This window comes from Phymastichus coffea, unplaced genomic scaffold, assembly GCF_024137745.1.
Source record: "Phymastichus coffea isolate CEN01 unplaced genomic scaffold, Cenicafe_Pcof_1.1 PCOF00001, whole genome shotgun sequence".
NCBI classification, from domain to species: Eukaryota; Metazoa; Arthropoda; class Insecta; order Hymenoptera; family Eulophidae; genus Phymastichus; species Phymastichus coffea.
In genome coordinates this window covers 2,386,832-2,411,058 of record NW_026706812.1, presented here as the reverse complement: position 1 = coordinate 2,411,058, position 24,227 = coordinate 2,386,832, and the positions used below count along the sequence as shown (strand labels likewise).

The window sequence follows — 24,227 nt, the reverse complement described above, 5'->3', positions numbered from 1 at the left end:
AGTTTCATAATACTAATGTTGCAATGATCGAATACGCTTGCATTAACTGTTGAAATATTTTTTCGTTTAGTTTGAAAAGCTAAGATGACATAACGTGATTTTTCCAGTTGATTTACAGCTTTGACTGTCCATACATGACTTGTGTTCATAGGTAGCATTAGATACTTATATAATTCCCAACTACGAAAACTTATTAAGATACTTCTTTCTCTTTTCAGAAAATCAAGTAGACGAATTTTTTGAGTATTCGATACAGTAACGTATGGCATAAGCCATTCGATGCGTGTTATATCGATCTTGAACTTTTCAATGATTTTTTCTAGTTCCACTAATTTTGTTGTTTGGATAACGGCATTTAAATCACTGCTAGATCGTGTGAGAATTAGATCATGTCTCATGTTTACCAATACTTTGCAATATCTTCAACAAATCCGAGAAACAAGTTTAAAGGAATAGTGACGTTGAAATATCCTTTGTCGTTGATTATTTTCTGATCATTTTCTGTTATCTATCCGACAATTTCAGTAATCCAATTTTGACTTGGATTAAATGATAGCCAATTTTTCATAATAGTTGTTAGACTAACGTTTTTACGTTTATCGATTTCTATCGCATTTAGCTCATACCTAATTTCCTCAAACAAGTGCCAGATGGCGTTGTTCACAAATAGAGTAGTTGTTAAGACTGCATTCTTATCATCGCACAATCTACCACAAATATACAATGAGCTACGAGATGGTAAAAGACACAGGTCTTGATGTTTGATTCATATGCGAACTTCATCGCTATTTTTGAAAGATGTATTGGTGTACGGTTGATAAGTATGAATGTTATAATGAGCCAAGGAATCATCACAGGTGACAGGTGACTGTATTTCTAGAACGTTCTCCATTATTTGGTTGAAAACATCAAAAAATATTGCAATATACTTTTCATCAGAAATTACTTTTAAGCCGAGTCTTTTTAAGAAATTTATGCTTTGATGTGTCTATCCTTTCGCTTTTGGATGACAATTGGCACTCGGAATTCGCCGTGTTGTCGCTTTTACTTTCAATCGACGACTGATGGTTGGTTTATATATTTTACTGCTTATATAGCCATTACTACTGTTTAAATTGTGAACGATTCCCATCACGTACTTTTCAGGTGTAATCTAATTGTTACCACTTTACCTCTAAAGTTTATTAAATTTCCGTCTTGACGAACGATGCGTAATTATAAATTATCTATACACTTTACGGTAACTGGGATATAAATCACATTTGAAGGAACTTCGATAATTTTAAATCCATGTGGTACTGCAGGAAAAAATTCATGAATATCGCGAACCTTACTCCCATTCATACATGCACCTGAGGTAATGTTACACTTGACTCTGAGAGCATTTACTTTGAGAATCTTTACTGGAAGATCCGAGTCATGAGAGTTGTTTTTTTCTAGTTTAGCCGTACAAATCCCAGTACTCGACCAATGGAATCTTGTGGACGGAAATCCATATCTTCCAAACTTTCAATTACACAACGTAAAGTGTTATTGTTCGGTTTCAGACTCACTGTTATTTCAGGCTCTAAGGCTTTACAAAAAAATTTATCAATATCTTCAATTTCATAACTGCCTACAGTTAAGATTACAAGTGGTATATCGCCAACGTCAAATTTACTGTTATTTATATCTATATTGGGTATAGAGTTGAATGTAAAAAATTCTACTAAACCCAAAACGTATCTTTTATTTGCTGACAGTTTAATGGATGGAATATATTGCGCTTCCAGTAGAGAAGAATTACCCGAGAGAGTAAAAGTGAATGATTCTTCCATAACTGTTTGAATATGACTGATAACTTCTTACGGTGTCTTTATTTATATAGCCCCATACAAAAACTGCAAACAGAGATGACCGCAATTATAGGTATCGAAATTTTGATATCTTTTTGGATTGTATTTGACCTCATCTACTCCGAGATATGTCATCAGATCAAATGGAGGTCTAAGATCTCCAAATCTATCAAAATATGTGACGTTATTTCCAATTTTCCGATAAGCAACCCAGTGTGTGCCTAATCCGTTAACGTCACGAGATTAATTATAGCTGATTCTCGATAATGTGGTCCAGACTTTGGTAAGTCATTTCTCATAAACACTCCTCGGAAATTTCGTATACTTAAAATTTTGGCATACTTCACTAAGTTGATATTTGTGAGAGCTCTATCGGGTAAATTTATTTAAAATTTTTTTTTTAAAGCTGATCCCAAGTAAGGTTTGAGGTAAAGTCCAAAGCCTGTTTTATATGGTTTAAGATATATCCCTTTACCTAGTACAATGGCCTCCATCGTTTTGTTGTATCTTTTGCTTACTTCTAATTGTCGTTTTACAGACTTTACATCATTTACAGCTTTTGCGATTGCTGCAGCTCCACCAGCTAGAGCACCAGTTGCGCTTAGACCAGCAAAAAGAGGAATAAGAAAGGGTAAAGCTCTACCCATCTTCTTGGAAATTGACAGAATTCGTGGAGTTTAGATATTAGCTTTTCCACCAAACTTTTTAACAGCTGCACGAGTTCTTTTTATAGCAGTGCTGATAATCGTTCGAGCACATTTATTTTTTGGCCATTTAAAATTGGTAGCTTTGATTATGTTTTTCAAGTCTATTAACTTTCGATATTTCTTTTTACGACCCTTTGCTTGAGTTTTTTTTGTCTTTTTTTAATATTAAGTCCTATAACGAATTTAGATCTTAATGATATGGCGTTAGTTACGGCGTAAGCAGTTGCTTTTTCACCAATGCTAGAATTTTTATCGAACACTCGTTTCCAAGCTTTCTCAATTAAAATTCCGTCTCCGATATTTCTATACTATACACTTTCTCGATTTTTTTAATAAGCTATATCATGCTCTCTTTAAGCTGCGTCAAGAGGATTGAGGCCAGGATCATCACGAGCAATTCGTTCCTCCAATTTAGTTTCGGGACCGCAATACTGATAACCTGGAATATGAAGTTCAAAGAGAAGCTTATTGATGACTTCCTAAACTAGTTAGTTGGTTTATTTATTTACATCTTATATGTTACATTTGGTTTTCATTTCTTACATTTAATTGTGTCTCGTGTTTAGTTTGTGTAATTGATAATGTATGTGTTTTGTGTGTGTGTGTGTGTTTTGTGTATATATGTACGTATGTAGGTCTGTCTGCAACTCTTGCGTCTCTGTCTTCTGCTTCTATTTGTTCAGATTTTCTTCCCATTTTTCTGTTGATTAATCTTCTCTTCCTCTCTCTCCTTGATCTGCCCTTTCCGCTTTTGTTTTTTCTCTTACTTGCTTATTTTTTTTAACAAGCCTTCCGTGCCTTCCATCCACCCTTCATTCGCTATATCATCTTCTCCTGTCATCTTTTTCTTATTTATTTTTCTTCTTATCTCTTTTACTTCTCTTACTTCGATCTCTTCACCTTCCTCTCCTCCGCTGTCTTCGGTTTCTTCCCCTTTGCTTTCTTCCTTTTCTTCCTCTCCCTTGAAGTGCTTCTTTTCCTATATTTTCATCTAATCTAATTCTTTTCTTCCTATTGCTATTCACTTTATCCCAGAATTTTCTTCTTGTTTTATCTTTTCTTATTTCTTCTGCCACTCTTGTCCCGTCAGCTTCTTTCACTTTTCTTATTTCCTCTCTATATTCTCTCTTTGCTTCTAGGTATTTACCTCTGTCTTCTTCGTCTTTTCTTACTTTATTTAGCTCGGCCATCACTTTTTTTCGATCCTTTTTTTCTCCTTATCTTCTTTTTTATGACTGCGTTCCTTACTCTTTTTTTTATCTCTTTTCATTTTTCTGCTCCCTCTATTGCGTCTATCCATCTCTGATACTTTCTTATACATTCTTCGCTCCAGTCGTCTATCATTCTTTCTTCCTCTTCTTTTCTTTCTTCTGCTATTTTGTTTTCCAATTCAACTTCTACAGATAAGTGGTCCAACTTTACCCTCTCTTTTATGTAAATCCTTTTTATTGCCTCATCTCGTTCCTCGTTACCTACTACATAGTCTATCGTTGACATTCCTCTCGCTCCTATATATGTTATTTCTCCCTCTTCATCTCCTTCTTTTCTCCCATTCGTTATCACTAAGCCCATTTCTCCTAGCCATTTTATCATTTCTTCTCCCTCTGCGTTTAACACTTTATCCTTGGCCTTTATTTCTTCTAGGTTTTCTTCTGTCTCCCATTCTCTCCTTTCATTTCCTGTTCTTGCGTTGAAATCACCTCCTATAATTATTGTTTTTCCTCTGTTCTCCTCTATTTCTTTGCTTAGGTATTCATAGTTTTCCTTTTTCTCATGTTGCATATACACCGTTGCTATCATGTATGTTGCTCCCTCCGATCTTTATTTCTCCCGTATTACCACACTTGTCCTTTCTTTCTTCCATTCATTCTTACCCATCTCTTTCCTCTCTCTTACCGCCATTATTCCTCCCCCTATTTCTCTCCCCCTTCTTCCTTCCCTTCTTGAGTCTCTCCACTCTATGTTATATCCTTTCAGTTGCTTCTTCACCTCAGTTTTGGCCCCTAGCTTCTTTACCCAGGTAAAGGTCTCTCCTTTCTTCCTCCCATATCTCTTTTAAATCCCTTATATCTGCCCGTATCTTTTCCATTATATCTTCTGCTCCACTACTTTTTCCCTCTTCTCTTATCGTATTGTCCAATCCTTCTCCCTCCTCCCCTTCCATCTCGCTCCCCTCACTTTCGCTCTTGCATCTTTTTGCCTCTCTCATTTCTCCTCTAATATTCTCCCTCAGTCTCTCTCCGCTTTCTCTCCCCCTCACCACCTTTACTCTTTTCTTTTTTCCTTCTTCTGGGCCTTTCTTATCCATCCTTCCACCTTTATCTCTTAATTTTTTTGTTGTCACAAATCTTTACATCACTATCCCGTACGCCTTAATTTGTTTCTACTCGTGATCTCACCTTTATTCCCTGTCTTACCTTTTCTGTCTCCGCCTTTACTTCTTACCGCCCCTCCTCTCTGCTTACCTTTTCCACTTCCTAATTTTCTCTCTTAACCTCAAATTTTCTTTTTTTTCTTTATTCTTCTCTCTCTGCTTTTTTCTGCTCTTCTCTAATCTCCACTCTCTCTACTCCACCTCTCTTCCGCCTCCACTCTCTTTTCACCTCTATCTCTCTCCTTAAACTTTTCTCTTCTCAAATTTTCTCACCAAAACTCGCACTCACAGTCAAGACACGTCTACTCCCTTCCACGAGTCAAAACTCTCTCCGACCTCCTAAACTATTCCTGCTCCTTTCTTCGCTGTCTGTTTTTTGTATGTGATCATCACTCTATATAGTTAAACACACGACTAACTTTCAAAACTATAAAAGTGAATATGTATATAATCATCGCTCACGAGTAGTCTATCTCGCTCACTCCCACTTAATCTATCTCGACGCTTCAAAATTATATTCGATGACATTGCGGGCGAGAAGCAAGACAACGTGCGTGCATTCTTCTAATGGGTACACATAGAAATGTCGACTGCTTCTATCTCTCACAAACGTATGCTCGTATTCCTAAACATCTCATAAGAGATAACGTTAATTTGTTGGCGGTTTTTCGACAAGACGAAGCAAATATGAAACATATATCTGACGATCACTTGAATTTGGACATAACTTATAATCAATTTAAAGAACTTTGCGCAAAATGTTGGCTAGATGAAAAATATGGATTTTTAATAATTCACAAGTATAGAGCAATAAATAATGGACGATATCGAAAGGGTTTTGACTGCTTTGTTATAAATATATCACACCAGTAATATAATACACAGTCTAATTGTACGCATTGAAGCGTCAACATAGAGGATCATCAAAAAGAAAAACATGTGCTTTCTCAACTTGTTTGAAGAGCAAGATGCAATATGAAAGAAGTATAATCTACTGAAGCATGCTCGAGATTGCACTGATAAAGTCTTGAATAAGACGTTCAAGCCAATAATTGATCCGCTAAATACTATAGTAAGCGATGTGGAACCAATTAAAAATTTAGTAGAACCAATCAAGAATTTTGCGAGTAAAAATTCTCCTCCTCCTCCTGAAGTTTTTTCAGTTAAAAAGATAGAGTTTTTCAAGAAAATACCACAACATGAAAATATTTATTTTGGTACTGTTAGTGATGATTATGAAAACCTATAGTCTACGAGTGAAGATACTGATGCTACGTTACGCATAACAATACACAAATTTATCACAGTTTATTTGAACTAAGCGGGGATAAGAACCTGTCTGTCGATAAGTACATAAATGCTTTGAAAAAAAAATTCTAGTTTTTTGGATTTGACTTATGGTGTGCGCAAAGAAAAAAATGGAGCTTATGTACTTGGTAACTCCACAGTGACATTTGATGAGAATACCGTGAGCGTTAATGACTTCAAGTATCCGAAAAAAAAATAGTTTAATGGAGTTACTTGTAACAAAGCAGCGTGATAGAAGTCTAATAACGTAAGACGATCTCAAGAGATATCGACAAATATTGGAAAAGTCGAGTATTCATAGAAAAAGTATAAATCCAAATGAGTGTATACGAGCATATAATAGTCACAAATTTAATAACATCATGGGTTCATTAATTAATAAGACTAAAAGTCCGAAAATAGAAGAGAAGGACTTGAAAATTGGTGCATCTTTACCTAGTTATAAGGTTGCACGAAATAACAACAACAACATTAATATAGATTATACGTATTGGGATGATCCAAATGAGCTCGTTGATCGTCTTCGATTACTTGTAGCTGAACAATCAACAGGTAACTATAGTCATATCAACGAAATTCATTTTATAATTCAGGAACTACGCGAGGGTGGATATATATATATTGAGAGCATTACTCCCATCCATTCATTATCAAAATGAGCGTTGACGTATTCGGACATAAACTTAGACATGGAGCTAACGAGCGTTGTGGTCCACCAAGTCTTGGATTCAAGCTCACGTCAGAAGGTCATTTCGATCTTTAAAATAAAAGATTAGAAAATGTTGCTCCACCACTAAATTCTGACGATGTCGTTAATTTGCAAAATATTCAACGTATCGTTCAGTCGGAAGTCAAAACTTTTACAGACACCATCATAGAATACTTGAAAAGTAATCTCAGTAACTTAGTTGAAATAAATAAATCAATGATAAAAATAGATACTTAAAATACAGAAGTAGACGTGTTGTCCGCCCATGGAGCGTCAAAAAGTGATGGAAGAGCTTCACAAACCAGCCAGACGTAATTCTCCACGACACAAGTACGATATTCGAAGAATAATCGAGACCTGGCAAGCCGATCTCGTCGATATACAGGCTTATTCTGGACAAAATCGCGGCTACAATTGGCTTTCTACGATAATCGATAATTTTTCGAAGCATACGTGGACCGTGCCAATGAAAAAGAAAATCGGTAGTGATGTGGCAGCAGCACTGAAATCTGTTTTGGTGAAAGGTCGAATACCAAATAATCTTCACATGGACAGAGGCAAAGAATTTTACAATGCAACTTTTGAAGCTCTCATGAAAATATACAACATTAATCTCCACTCGACTTATAGTTCACTCAAAGCTTCAATATGTGAACGATTCAATCGTACGTTGAAAAATGATATGTGGATAAAATTTCGTCTACGCGGTAATCACAAATGGGTAGATATACTACCAAAGCTTACTGCTGCTTGCAACAATCCTAAACACAGAACGATTGGTATGAAACCTATTCAAGTGACAACGGTGAATCAAGCTCAACTATTACGCAATTTTACTCAAGAATTTACATAAGAAGGAGGCCAAAGTTCAAAGATGGCGATAATGTGAGAGTGATTAATGCGAAGCAAATGTTTGAAAAAGGATATACACCGAATTGGTCTATGGAAATATTTACTATTGTACGTGTAGTTTCATCAAATTCAACTATTTATCACTGGAAAGATTATCAAGATCAGCCCATTCTTGGTGGTTTTTATGAGCAGGAACTACAAAAAACGAAGCATCCCGATGTATATCTGACTGAAAAAATTATTAAAAGTCGAGATAATCGAGTATATGTGAAATAGTTAGGATTCGATAATTCGCATAATAGTTGGATAGATAAAACTGAACTTTAGAAAAAAAAGAGAGTTAGTCTAAATTTATGTATGTAGATAAATAAATAAATATTTGATATAAAAATATGATTGGAGTATTTATTTATTGATAATAATAATGTATCTACGCGCTACTAAATTCTATACAGTTTCTTCCTTGATAATTTATAAATAAATTAAGTTTATTGGCATTGTCCATCAAATTGTCCATGAATTTTTGATTTTGTATAGTAGCATTCGACAGCTTTGATGACAAAAACAGTTGAAATTCCTCGTTAATCTCAACAACTATTTTGTCACAAAAACTGGCTTTAGTTTGGTGATCATATATTTACATCCTTTCGTCAATTCACTAACTTTTTTGGTGGGCTTAAATTCACCACGTGCAATAATCTTTAGTTGAGTAAGATCGATCTGTAAAAGAAACAAATTAGTAGTAACAACTCAACTTATAGAAAGGAAAAAATGACTTGTAGAAGTATAAATACTTTTGTATTTACCTCAAAGGTGAAATAATGTTTTTTTCCTTCAATCGCTAAACTTTTAAATTTTGGCGACAAATCTAGCATCTAGTAACTTTCCTTGATGTAATTTGACTTAGAATATAATCAGAAGATGACTGTTGCTGCTCACTGGTTGATGCTGCTGCTGCTATTGTCGACGATTTTTCTTGACGAGAATGAGCTTCATAGTCCGTGGTTGCGATTGATGTAACGTTTCTCCCATCCCATTCTCTGCGCCCTTCTCCAAATTCGTTGGCGGTTCGTTAGCAGTGACCAATGCTGGAGTCACGGCGGCGGCGGTGGCAGCGACGGCGGTGGTGACTAGAACGGCAGCTGGTGGCTTGATCGAGACCATTCCCCATGCTTCTCTCCCCTGTCTTTCCACCAATGTAATACCGTAGTGACCCCAAGAAAGCGTATCAGTGGTACCAGGAAGCAAGAACCGTTTGTCATCATGCGCCCTGAGTGCGACCTTTTTTCTGCCTCTCGCTGTATAACTCATGATGGCGAGATCTGATGATCTCTTGTTCTTGGCTTAAAATCGCATTCTAACGAAGATACTTAACATAGGCGTCAAATACGATCGTAGCTTTCAATACGGAACTCTTTAGTCCTTTCGCCTTTTTTATTGGATTTATATTCTGAACTCTAACGCTATATACTCGTATTTTACTCCTGAGTCCTACAAACTCCAACATGATTTCACCGTTGTTCTCATCTTTCATAAGTCCAACCACTTTCTTATTAGCTCTGGGAATATTGAACTAATTTTGTTTGTCAAAGTCTGAGGTATCGAATTCATGAATATCTCGACGCATGACGTCATTTATGTTGATATTAGCAATCTCATACACCAGACTATCCATGTCAGTGTATAATAATTTGCAATGCTCACCCACAGCACTGGCCATATACTCATAGTGGAAGCGACACACGAGAGTTTTTGACAAGTCAAAGACAGCAAGACCGACGTATATGGGTTTTCACTGTTATTTCCGTTCGAATGAGTTGAATCGCCGCTAGCTCATCGTCAAAAATATCTCTACTATGGAAATTTGGCCGAGCTAAGAGAGCTTCAGCACCATATCGCCCCTTGGACTTACTCACCAATTTCACATCGATGTGTTTCTTTTCATTTTCCATTGTTTTCACGTACACGGCATTGTTGAACAGTTTAAATAGCATTTAGTTTAATCTGTTGTGAGTTTAGCGCTCGCAGATCATAGCGAACGTAAGTTCACCTTTAGTGGTCTAGAGCTCGAAGTTTACTGCGCATATAGGTTATACTGTCGTGGATTCTAGTTTGCAAGTTATATCGTACTTAATATAACTGTTACGGATTATAGCGCGCTTAAATTAACCTGTAGCAGGTTATAGCGAATTTAGGTTAACTTGCCGTGATTTTGAGCTTGCAGGTTATAGCGCACTTGAGTCAACCAGCCGCGTATTATAACGCACTTAGCTTATCCTCTCGCGGGTCATAGAGCGCTTAGGTTAACTTGTCGTGGTTTTTAACTGAGTGTAGGTTATAGCGCACTTAGGCAATCCTGTCATGATTTTAAGCTTGCAGGTTATAGCGCACTTAAGTTAATGTGTCGCTGGTTCTAGAGTTATAGGATTTTCAGTGCATTTAGGTCATAACCATCTGCCTTAGCCTGCCCTAAATTTATAGCTGCCATTTTAGAGTGCATCTAATAAATGCAGCTAAATTCGCCGTAAATTAATACAATGGTAGACCTTTATATACCAGTGTAAGTTTTTCCTACTACTGAAGATTGCAAAAAAAATCAAGATTTTTCATACTCCAGTGTAAATCAATTGATAAATGGCACATTTCAATTGACGGTATCTCTGCTGGAAAAAGACATAAAAAAATCGGTAATGCATTTTGTCGGCCAAGAGTTGCTCTTTCAGATGCCGTTGTCAGTTTTGCATGAAAAAATTTATTCACAATGTTATAAAGTACCGAATATAGCCAAAAAAACATGATTTTCGCACTTTTAGGTTAGGATATCTCAAAATCCTGATGTGCTGGCGCAATTTTGAGCTCGAATTTGGATTCAGCGCACTAAAATCTTTCAGGTGTACTATGCCTGGTCTCTGGTTCTGAAACCTTGTTGGCCTGTGTAATTTTATTATTTTCAAAATTCACTGACCTATCACTAATCTTAAGAGTACCATCTTTATTTCGATGGACTCCACAGATAGTATTTAATGTTGCTACTTGATTTTTCCCCAACATTGATAAATACTTATTAAGTGAATCACTTTCAGGAGTATGAAATACATCAACATCATTATTTTTCAGTTGTTCATTAGCATTCAATGCTTTTTCCAATCCACTATCATATAATTTTTCAAATGGTTTTTCCTCTTTTTTAGATAATTCTCGTATGTCATAGCTATCATTTTCTTCTTTTTTAGGTTGCAATAATTTTTTACGTTTGGTTTTTCTCTGCTAACTAAGTGTTATTTCATCAACCAACTTTTCAAGTGGTTCAATCACAGGCTTGAAAGTATCTTTGACAAATTTTTCAGTTGCTAATTTGTCAGACTTTAACAAATTATATTTATGTTTTATGGCTTCGCGAGTTTTTTCCACTTGACGAAGAATACCAATCAGTTAACCTAACTCAGTCATGTTGTCTATTTGTAATCTTGTTGTCTACTGTCGGTTTTATGTTGAATGATTCGGATTTATAATGAACTTATCAAAACCTTTTCTGAATCTGCCAGCATCTATTTTTCGATCCTTGTCAATTACAAGAAAGCTGTAATCTTCTTTCCAACGCGAAGAACAAATATCTTTGAAACTTTGATATGACATATCAGTATTCATATGATCATTATAGATATGTTTTAAATTCATATCATCTTGGCGGAAAATTATTAAAAAATTCACATGATCTCTCACTAAGTGTTTGGGTACTTGAGCATATGATTGACATAAGTAAAAGCAATCAACATTTCTATGTCTTCCCATACAATAAAAAGCTTTCACATTATCTTGTTTCTCACAAACAATGTCATCAAAAATCATAATAGAATTCGGACGTGCTTCATCTGGTGATATAACGAGATCATGCTCGCTAAAAGGTAAGTAGTCAACACCTTTGATGGGTTCAAGAAGTTGCTCAAGAAATTTGTAATTTGGTTGATTAAGCGACTTAGAATATATGTAAATATTTTCAAACTTTACACCATTAGGATGGGTTAAAAGAGCTAAGAGCGCATTCGTCTTACTATAATTAGATGCACCACAGCATACTGCACGTATGCTGTCGGGCAATAGATCCCCATGTCTTTTGCTTTTCTTTTCACTTTTGTCTGTCAACGCATCAAAATTTATCACAGGAAGCTTAAGAGACTGTTCCTCTACATCCATTTCACTCTAAACTCTGAATCACAACTAATAATCGATGCTAAAAAAGAGTGTGTTTATAAGTTTTTACGCATTCACTATTAAACACTCGACCATGATCGCCCACGAGAGAAAAAAGAAAAGGAAGACTGCTAGAGGTTCAGTAAATAACTTGATAAATAATCTACCCTTTGAGGTTCATATACCAGGTTATCAATATTGCGGACTTGGTACAAAATTATATAAGCGATTAAATCGAGGAGACCCTGGCATTAATCCTCTGGACGCTGCATGTGAAGATCACGATATTGCTTACTCTAAAAATAAGGATATTCAAGCACGAAACTTTGCAGACAAAGTATTGGCTGAAAAAGCTTGGCAACGGGTACATAGTTCTGACGCTAACTTAAGTGAAAGAGCTGCAGCATATGCCGTTACAAACATCATGAAAGCAAAATCAATGTTCGGAATGGGACTTAGCAAGAAGCGTTCTAAGAAAAGGAAGACTTCGTCGAAAAAAAATTCTAAAAAAAGAAAGACTTTAACAATGAAAAAACTTATCAGCATGACAAAAAAATGTATAACTCTTAGCAATGATTCGAAAATTGTTATAAAGAGTGCTTTAAACGCAGCACGAAAAACCATAACATATGTTGGTGGAAAAAAAAATATTAATTTACCAAGAATACTTCCAATCTCTAAAGTTGGAGATTTCCTACCAGCACTCGTTCCTGTTTTCGCGGGACTTAGCGCACTTGGATCTTCGGCAAGTAGTACAGCAGGAATAGCACAAGCTGTAAACCGAGCGAACGCTGCTAAAAAACAATTAGAAGAACAGTCGAGGCATAACAAACGTGTTGAAGATTTAGCTCTTGGTAAAGGTTTATATTTGAGACCATATCAAAAAGGTTTTGGTTTAGCCTTCAGTAAAAATAGTTAAGTCAAGAAGCCTAAAAATAAAGTTATTAAGAAAAAAAAAATTACAAAGACATTAAAAAAAAAAACTTTGATTTAAAACTGCCACGTCGTCCTATAACAGATTACGATATAAAAAAGTATGCTCATGAATTACGAATTCCAAACTTTCGTAGTATTTTTATGAGAAACTCTCTACCCACGCGACCACGCGTCAACGAGTGTGCAGTTGTAAACCTTGATGATAATTCTGGACCAGGTACGAGGTGTGTTCAAAAAATACCCGGAATTTTTAAATTTCGCGGGTCTGGAGAGTCCGATTGTCAACATTTTTTTTATTCTGTTGGTATACATGCCCCTGAAGTAAGATAAAATTTTCAGCAATATTCACTATTTACTTTGTGTGCGGTAGTCGCTAAGGTTTGACGTGTTTTTATGAGCTCGGCGATTTTCGTTTTTTAAAAGAAATGGATCAAAGAATTTTTATTAAATTTTGCGTAAAAAATGAAATAAAGTGTAACAAAGTGTGTGAAATGTTAAAAAAAGCCTATGGTGAGTCTGCTATGAAAAAAACAAGTGTTTACGAGTGGTATAAGCGTTTCCAAGATGGCCACGAAGACGTTGAAGATGACGAACGCTCCGGTCGACCCAGCACGTCAACTATCGATGAAAATGTGAAAAAAGTGGAAAAAATGGTTCTGAATGATCGCTGAATCACAATTAGAGAAGTTGCTGATGAAGTTGGCATATCAATTGGCTCATGTCATAAATTTTTTCAAATGTTTTGGGCATGAAACGGGTGGCAGCAAAATTCATTCCAAAACTGCTGAACTTTGACCAAAAAAACAATTGCATGAACATCGCTCAGGAGCTGTTAATCGACGTCAACGACGATTCAAGTTTGATTGAAAGGGTCATAACTGGTGATGAAACATGGGTGTACGGTTATGATGTCGAAACCAAAGCACAATCGTCCACCTGAACGCATTCAACGTCACCAAGAGCGAAAAAAGCACGTCAAGTTCGATCAAATGTGAAGGTTTTGCTTACAGTTTTCTTTGACTGCAGGGGCGTGGTGCATTATGAGTTCTTATCACAAGGTCGTACGGTTAATAAGGAGTATTACCTTGAAGTTATGCGACGTTTGCGTGAAGCAATCCGAAAAAAACGCCCCGATTTATGGAAAAACAATTCATGGCTTTTGTATCACGATAACGCACCTGCTCACTCGTCGTTGCTTGTTCGTAATTTTTTGGCCAAAAACAATACCGTAGTCGTGCCCCAATCTCCATATTCACCAGATATGGCTCCGTGTGACTTTTTCCTGTTCCCAAAGTTGAAGAGACCCATGAAAGGACGGCGTTTTTCCTCGATTGAAGAAATAAAGGTCGAATCGCTGAGAGTGCCCAAGGACATACCAAAAAGTGAATATGAAGAGTGCTTCGAAGATTGGAAGAAACGCTGGCATAAGTATATTATATCTGGAGGGGATTACTTTGAAGGGGACCACATTGATGTAAACAAATAAATAAATATTTTTTTGGAAAAACGATAATTCCGGGTACTTTTTGAACACACCTCGTACACATTGGGTGGGATACCAAAAAAATGGTAAAAATGTCTTCTACTTTGATAGTTTTGATAATTTACGACCACCTCTAGACCTCTTGAAATATTTCAAAGTTGATCAAATCAAGTACAATTATAACAAATATCAAAATTATAATACTTACACCTGTGGCCATTTATGTTTAAAATTTTTATGTAATTTGTTAGAACATCATGACAATTATTATTTGTATAAATAGTAAGAATTGCGAATAAAGAATTCAGTTGTGTACAATCACTCGACATGGTTGAATCATTGACCCTCAGTTTGTCTGGTACATCATCTTTATTTGAAACATACTATTTTCCACCTATAGAACTGGATAAGGATAAAACTTATACTTTTGATTTGGTAGAATTACTTACATTTAATTCGATACCAAATATTGACGTCGGACACTATAAATTCAAAGTTGATTATATTGAAGTTGAACTACCTACAGGTAGTTATGAAATTGGTGACATAGATCGATATTCGAAAGAAAAGTTAAAGTGAACAGATATAAAAATTGAAATAAAACATAATAACAATACTTTATGCAGTGAAATAATTTGCAATGAACTTGTCAATTTTCGACCAACTAACTCTATAGGACGTTTATTAGGTTTCACTAAACGATTGTTGCCAACCAATATAAATAATGTCTCCGACATGCCTGTAACCATTCTCAAAGTAAACGCTGTACGCGTTGAATGTAATATAACATTTGAAGCTTATATTAATCAAAATAGAGGTCATATCATTCATGAATTCTTTCCAGCTGTACCACCAGGATATAAGATCATTGAAGTTCCTAAACAGATTATATATTTACCTCTAACTGTCAGAGTTATTGATCATTTACAGCTACGACTAATAGACCAAGACGGTAATTTAATAACCTTTCGTGAAGAAGTAATCACGATTCGTTTACATATAAAGAGAGTATAATGGGAATAGTTTATAATGCTAAAGTAGGGAGTGGCTATATAACAATACCGTTATGCGCTCAAAAAGTCAGTTATCTACGGATAGTCAGAGGTCTAACACGTCGAAACATTCAGTTCCTGAAAAGTCTCGGACTGAAGATTGTTCGAGACGTCGCAACAAAAAGAAGAAAAAGAAACGTCAACAGTTTAAAAAATTAACGTGTATATTTGTATGCTGTTGTTATTTCAAAGATGGAAGAAATATTTAGTGTGCAAGCACCTATCATCTTTGATGAATCTATATCTCATTATGAATTTCATGCACATGAACCTTACAACTCACAAACATTTAACAATAGCGATGAAATTCGTATATTAATACATCAAGATTTATGTCTCTTACCATCGAAAAGTTCTCTACACATTGTAGGAAAAATAAGAAGACGTAGTGGTAATGCTGTTACTGGGACAAAGGTCGTAAATAATGCTATATGCCATCTATTCGAAGATATCCGCTATGAAATTAATGCCATTGAGATAGACAGATGTAAAAATGTTGGTTTGACGAGTACTATGAAAGGTTTGATTTCATTGAATCAAAATCAAAGTGCATTCCTCGAAAATGCCGGATGGCTTGATATTGAAGAAACTAAGACAATAATTGACAACAATGGTTACTTTCATGTATCGATACCACTTTCCATGATTTTAGAATTCGCTGAAGACTATCACAAAATTGTTGTGAATGTAAAGCATGAACTTATTCTTACCCGATCAAGAGATAATTTAAACGCAGTCATACAAAACTTGGTGAGAATTGATGAAGCAGTATAATCCTTTTAAAATACAACTCATACGAATCGAATGGTTGATGCCTTATGTAATTACGTCAGATAAGTGTAAAATACAGTTATTCAATTTCATTCAAAAAGATATTCCTATTTCTATGAGTTTTCGATCGTGGGAACTTTATGAGTATCCAGCATTACCACAAACGTCAAAAAATCTTTGGACAGTAAAAACATCCAATCAATTAGAAAAACCAAGATATATTATATTAGGTTTTCAAACAAAACGCAAGTCTGATCAAACTAAAAATCCCAGCAGATTTGATCATTACAGGGTAACCAATGTTAAACTTTTTCTCAATTCTCAGCAATATCCGTATGGAAATTTAAATCTTGATATAAGTAATAATCAATATTCTATGTTATATGACATGTATGCTAATTTTAAGTGAACTATTACAACAGAGACTGTATGTACAATCCACTTTTGAATAGAAAACAATTTATTACGCATGCACCTCTAATAGTAATAGATTGTTCTAAGCAAAATGAATCATTGAAACAAGCTGCTGTAGATGTATGTCTAGAGTTTGAAACAAAAAATGATATACCAGCGGAAACAGCTGCATATTGTTTAATTTTACACGATCGTATAGTTAAGTATAATACAATAAGTGGTAACAAAACTTGTATAAGTATTATAATATAATAAACATGTATACATTTTTATCAAATAAATGTGTTTTAAAAAGTTTAAACGTGTTCAATATTTTTAATAATAATAAACCTTATCCCCAACCTCATTCCATGAGATATACCGACTGGGCGCGTCATGCCTGTACGCCACCGTTGATAATACGAGGTGTGTTCAAAAAGTAAGGTAACTTTGTATGTTTAAGAAAAAATATTTGTTTATTTATCAATATTTATGTTGTCCCCTTCAAAGTAATCCCCCTCAGATACAATACACTTATACCAACGGTTTTTCCAATCCTCAAAGCACTTCTCATAAGCACTTTTCGGTATAGCCTTGAGCTTTTCCAGCGATGCAGTCTTTATCTCTTTAATCGTTGCAAATCTTCGTCCTTTCATAGGTCTCTTTAGTTTTGGGAACAAGAAAAAGTCACATGGGGCCAAATCCGGTGAATATGGTGGCTGAGGCATGATTGTGGTGTTGTTTTTGGCCAAAAAATCTCTCACAAGCAAAGATGAGTGAGCAGGGGCATTATCGTGATGCAAAAGCCATGAAATGTTTTTCCACAATTCTGGGCGTTTTCTTCGTATTGCTTCTCGAAAACGGCGCATAACTTCAAGATAATACTGTTTATTGACCGTACGTCCATATGGTAAGAACTCCTGATGCACCACGCCATGGTAATCGAAGAAAACTGTGAGCAAAACTTTGACATTTGATCGAACTTGGCGTGCTTTTTTCGATCTTGGATCATCTGGGCTCTTCCATTGGGACGATTGGACTTTGGTTTCGATATCATAACCATATACCCATGATTCGTCACCAGTTATGACCCTTTTGAGTAAATCTGGGTCGTCGTTGACGTCATTCAACAGTTCTTGAGCGATGCTCATGCGACGGTTCTTTTGGTCAAAATTTAGCAATTTCGGAACAAACTTCGCTGACACACGTCTCATGCCCAAAACGTTAGAAAAAATTTCATAGCACGAGCCAAGCGATATACCAACATCCTCAGCAATTTCTCTGATAGTGATTCGACGATTTTCCAGAACAATTTTCTTCACTGCTTGAACGTTTTCATCAGTTGTTGACGTGCTTGGGCGTCCAGAGCGAGGCTCGTCATTGGCATCTTCCCGGCCATCTTGTAAACATTTTTTTTACTCAGAACAGTGTCACCGTATGCCACCGTCAACATTTTTAAGTGTTTCGGAGCACTTTATTTTATTTTTTACACAAAATTTAATGCAAATCCTTTGATCCATATTTTTCGATAGCAAGAAATCGCCGAGCACGCAAAACACTTATATCCTTTACGCCTCTCACAACCAAACAAAAAATGCTATACACTTGAAACTTGGTACAGATGTTCGGGAAGAGTGTACCAACATAACAAAACAAAAAAATCAAAAGTACGTTGCCCATGAAATTTGAAAAATCACCTTACTTTTTGAAAACACCTCGTATTCCCCCCTTAATCATATATCTCTTTTTCCATTAATCTGACACATCATCGATCGATCATCGGGAGGGGGCCATTGGGCAGGGGGCATGGGGCCTGCGGGGGGGGGCATCACCCACGTCGATAACTACCGACCGGCCGAGCATACACACACACATGCACATGCACATGCACGGTCGGCTACAATGCAAACCGCCGATACAAAATCGGCCGATAAAACATTTCAATGACCGGTAATGCATGATTAATCATGTTACCGACTGCTGGTAAGGAAGGAATGAATACTCACATGGTAAAAGTGGCTTAGAACCCTTATAGCCTATACTACTTATGTAGAATGCGTAGTTTTCAAGAGTTTAGCTACTCAAAAAAAATTCATTTATTTTCATAAAAATACTCATAGCCATAGTAGAAATTATAGCATGGAAAATTTTAGAGTATTATTTTTAAGAGAATTGATTCAATTTTCAATTGTAATAAGCTTTTTTAAAATCCGATATTCGGAACTAAAATAAGGATTGATTACGTGCGACTAAAAAAAATGAAATTTTGTCTTTCGTTTTTTATATCTGAAAATTTCACAACTTATTTCAATGCTTTTTCAATGAGTTTTTGAAATCCATTGAGTTCTTCAAGCTGCGACCATTTTTCGCCAAGATGCAAAACATTGAAAATCTTGTAATAATTAGTTTCAGTAGGCGAAAGCATTTGTAAGGTACGTCTACCTGATTGGTAATCTACCATTGATAGCTTTAGCAGATATCTACTCACCGTCTTACTCTTTGACATCATCCAAATCTGTTATAGCTACCATCATTAGATTACTGATTACGCTTTCCCACTACTCAAACCAATAAACCCAATTCAAGTCTACTCTCTCTGATGTTCTAGCTTATCTGACTAGCTCGAAAAAATCTATATTGAACCATATCATTTTCAGAGCAAGGGTCCGGCAAAACGTTTCCACCGGGGGCTCGTGGTGGCGTTTATGTACTCGTTTCCAGATGCGAAGAAATATTAGTTGTCCTAACCGTCTTCTGTTGAATTTGTTTGTCCCGCAGAACATTCCAATGAATAAGACTATGTTTGTCGCCATGCTCAGAGAGCTTATTTCTCAGCTTAAAATTGAACAAAATGCTCTATGTACCGTGTTGTCGAACGCAAGGGGCTATATTCTAACATATTCATAAGGATGAAGATACCTCACAGATGAGATCTTACAGCTACCGTATTCAGATCCACATGAGGTGATAAGATAGTACAATGTATAAATAACTGAGTATACATCATCAGAGTTAACAATGTGAAGAAGATGGTCTCAACGGATGATCCCAAATAAGGCTACCTCAAACACCTAGTCAACGATGAGTTTATTAAGCCAACATTTAGTACCTCCGCGTCTACGTCTTCATCCGTCTGTTAGCCAAGTAATAACCCAAGAAATATGCTTACCCAGTAGTTGATGACATTGAAAGCCACAATGTATGCAACAATGCTGCCGAACATTCTACAAAAGAATAAATCACTCCTTTTATGTCCCATGAAGGTCTCGAAAATTGATTCGTGGGAATAGAGCCGTGCACTCAGCTTTTTTCTCTTTCATCGTTTAGTTCGCACGATATAACCAATGTAGCCGTGTGCCTTGACTATACTGCCCGTTTGTTATTACGATATTTGATAACATATTTTATTTATTTTTTAATAGGCTACGTATCTTCATTACTATTGTCCCATCCTAAGCTCTTTAAAAAGTTGCTAAGTCTAGTCTCGTACTAGTTTTCATCATTTTCAAAAGATCTGTCAGGTAGAAAATAGAATTTTATAAATAAGATATTTGATATTTTCTAATATCACACTCAGTGATAATTAGGCCAAATTTCATACTTTTATGAGGACCTTTGTGACCGAAAATAATAATTTGGAAATATTGTTATAGATTAACGAACAACGTCAAAATTGGAAAAGTTATTTTGATACTATCGTAGTTGATGCTAAGAAGCCACTTTTTTTTGGAGAAGGAACTATTCTTCGTCAAGTCGACACGGAAACGGGAGCATTAAAGTTAGGGAGTCATAAAGGCCCCTTACATATTGGTTAGTATATGTGTGTGTGTGTGTGTGTGTGTGTGTGTGTGTGTGTGTGTGTGTGTGTGTGTGTGTGTGAGTGTGTATGTTCAAAAAGAATTTTATTAATTTTACTAATTTTACTCTATATTTATTTAATTTATATTTTTTATTAGTCTAAATGAATAATCAATTTATCTGTTACATATTGACATTAAGTCAATGCAATTAGTATTATGATACCTTAACATAATATGCAGTAGGATACTTAAATTTGTATTATCTATTTGTATTTAGATTGTTTGAAAATCAGATAGATTTTGGTTTATTAATATTTTCATCAATTTATGTTTTCTAAATTCAGTAGTAATGACAGTTGTCCAGAAAAATTTTCTGATAAATTTATTTTTATGGTTTTACAGTCTCGTGTTATGGTTTTCATACAAAGTTTTAAATTCTTTCATTACTGATGGTATTTGTAGGTCATTCCGGATGATGTTGTTTGATACGAACCGCGTAACTCGTATAATACTTCGCAGGACTTTCGATTGAAAAAATTCCATGATTTTCGATATTCGAGTTTGAATAGGCATCCTATAATTTAATACCACGAGTTCAGATCAGTTTAATTATAATTTCGTGGAAAAGTATTTTATTTTACATGATGATTTTTGATTTTTTTCCTACGAGCCAGTACATTTTTCTCCATTTTAAATTTCAGTTACTTAACTTATCTGAATATATATTTATTTCATATGAACCGCTGGTCTAAGTTTATTTCTGAGTATTTCACGTGATTACTTTAGGATATGTGTTTTTGTATGAAATTTAATAAGTTGTTACGGAGAATCTCGGTTTACCGTTTTTCTCCGTTGGCTCTCCCTCGATCCGTTCGTTACGCTCAGGATGAGAGTGTATTTGTCCACACCTCCATGCCCATTTTTCTCTGTTTGAGGTGTGGCAGGCGAGTGGATTGGCGGAGCAAGGAGCGGCCGACGGAGCTGATCGAGCGATGAAAGAGATAGGGGCGCGGGAAATCGGTAGTTAAGTGTTGACTGGCCGATCGATCGCGCGTGTTTACCCCGGTTTTCTTTTTTTCTTCTTTTTAGTTTTTGCCTGATTTATTTCCGGTAGCGGTAGTGTCTCGCCGTCGTCGAGTGTTAATTTGTTTGGATGCGTACCCGGTGTGTGGACCCGGAGTGTTGTGAGTTCGTTTGATTGATGGCTGGGTCGCGCCCAACCAAACTCCGTCGCCCATTACTGGGGTGCACGAGTTTCATCACGGTGGCGTCTACACCGCCGGCGCGTGTGCGATCTGCGCATCTGCAGGAGACGGCAGCGGTACAAGCGGCAGGAGTGGTAGTGATAGCAAGCCATCATTGTCGGTATCCACAACGGCAAGTCACACCGCGCAGGCAAGTGCATCCAGCGTTGCCTCCGTCGACGTTAACGGTCAAGGTTGGTGCTGCGTGATTTTCTTTCTCTCTCTCTCTCTCTCTCTCTCTCGCATGCTTAGCGGCGCGCGAGGTGATATTGGCGTGGCCTGACATGGTTGTCGACACCCGTGTAGGACATGAGGTGCGCGATCGCGATCGCGGGTCAGTTGGATTGTCGAGCGTGATAATGCCGATAATCCAATGGACAGGATTATAACCGGATTTTACTGTTATTTCATAAAGTCTGCTAAAGTTTTATTTATTAAAGTCAGCTATTAAATGACTATTACTTCTAATTACGGGAACTCCCCTTTCATAAAAAATTCAAATTTTACCGCTATAAAATAGTCTGACTCATCCTCGACGTAACACGCCCGCCCCTGAAGACTAGCGACGCAGGGCGCTCACAACTTGCGAGCGCCCTGCGTCTATTTGAAATTTCGTACGTCAAAACATTATACTTATACTTATAACTTGCACATAACGAAGTTACAATAAACACTACGTACTAAACACAAAGTAATTTTACACATATATATGTTTGAAAGAGAAACACTTCGAAGCACTACTTAACATAAAGTCTCTAATTTTCAAAAGGCAAGAAACCACCACTTCACACTACATTTAATTTTCTTAAAAATATTTCTTCTCGTATGGTGCCAGGTTTACATATATGGTAGTTTTTTCCAGGTTGAAGGGCATTCTGATGAGCAGTTGACCAGCACTCCTAACAGATGAGGAAAATATTTTTTGGTCTGTGACTTAAGTGTTTTAAAATGCACAGCTTACAAAAACGCCACACAGGTAGAGGCTGAGAGCATTGCACACAGTTACAAAAGGTTAATAGGTCCGCAAAACCTCTACCTCCATAAGGCAAATACACAAATTCGGTATATGTTCTTCCGCGTTCTATCCTTTCTCCATGAAAATATGCTACTAGATAGTCTATCCATACTTGCATATCTTCTCTGGTACATTCATCAGGCGGTCGAGGAACATACTCTACATACTGTAACTGATCATTCTCATACCTTAACTGCCACCTTTTTATAATGATTCGAAGCTGCTCATTCGTTACATCTGGTCCGGATACTATCGGTAGGATTAGGTCGTATCCCGTCATACGAGCGCAATCCTCTGATGCCTTTTGGTAGTCCCCGCAGCTCTCATAACAAATCTGCTCTAAGGCCTGGGCTTGATTTGTAGGGTTACCCGCTGTGGATGATCGCTCCATTTTCACTGCTTCACTGTTTAACCTCAAGGGTGGTTGCAATCACGACGCTCTCAGGAAGCTCGATTATGGTCCGCTTAGCAAAAACATAGATTATACACATGGTGCACCATATGGCCACTTTGTGCAAAAATCTTTTTATCAAAGCGGCGGACAATAATTGTCTTCCTTAACAGAGAATGGAGACTTCTCAAACAAACAATTCGTTGTTTTGGGAGAGGATGTCGTAAATTTCTCTTTCCTGTACGGGCATATGCAAATGCAAATACTGAAGTACAAAATGCGTCACCGATTGCCCTCGACAAGCAACTAATGCTAGTCGACCTGAAGTGAATGCAATGTGTATTTGAACAAAGACTTGCAATCACAAGTGCAAATGTGTGTACCTTCGCGTGTGGGGCTGAAAACGCTGTCTCTGTAAAGAAACAGTAGGCAAAACACACAACGCTTGTCCCTATTTGAGCATCGAACTTCAGAATTAAACTCCGAAGTTCGATGATTTGAACGCGAATTAGAATACCCGATTTAGCCTAATGTCGGAGTTTGATTCGAATGCGTGGCATGACTGGCACGAATACTGAAAACTGCCTGGGGATTCGCCTTGTCGGCTAGGCGAGACCCCGCCCTGACCTAAAAGTCAAAAACATTAGATCGAAAGAGCAAACATCAGTATCAGCCAGTCATAAAAGCCATTCCTTAGAAAGCGAAGTCCGAAAATAGAACGAAAACCGGGAAACAACTCTTCGAATGACGGATACCCACCAGCGTGAGCGGGGATGATCGAAACGCAATGGGAAGACATGCCTCGGTACGTCGAAGCGATGGACCTGTGAGTCGTGGGAGCAATCCCTTAATACAGGTACGCAGGTTGGGATGTTTTCGAACGCGAGCCCAGGAGGGGAGGCTTAGCTGGTTGATCGTCTTAGGAATCTCCTCTGGCTATCCTAGCTGAGTCTCTCTTCTGACATCCCAACTTAGGTTGGGCTTTGCGGGGTATTGGTACCAGGTCAAGGAAATCTCGTAAGATTTGTATGCTGCGTGCTTCCGACGCGGTAGACGTTGGGGCAACTAGAGTCTCGTTGTCGCTCCCAAACCGAGGATCAAGCCTTTAGTTCCACTTTCCCTGAGCGTCGAAAAGATCGGTACTTCTCTCGAGGAGGTCGCCGCCT

The 24,227-nt window shown here is 36.8% G+C and overlaps 1 protein-coding gene across 4 annotated transcripts in view; it reads left to right on the top strand.

Moving 5' to 3' along the window:
* The window catches only part of LOC131675023 (cytosolic purine 5'-nucleotidase), a 678,819-nt gene that overhangs the window by 350,532 nt on the left and 304,060 nt on the right, over positions 1-24,227 (top strand). For all 4 annotated transcript variants that reach the window (XM_058953825.1, XM_058953835.1, XM_058953853.1 and 1 more), the window contains one exon: positions 20,265-20,421. In XM_058953825.1, coding sequence (XP_058809808.1) covers positions 20,265-20,421 — 157 coding nt within the window. The remainder of the gene's footprint in view (positions 1-20,264; positions 20,422-24,227) is intronic.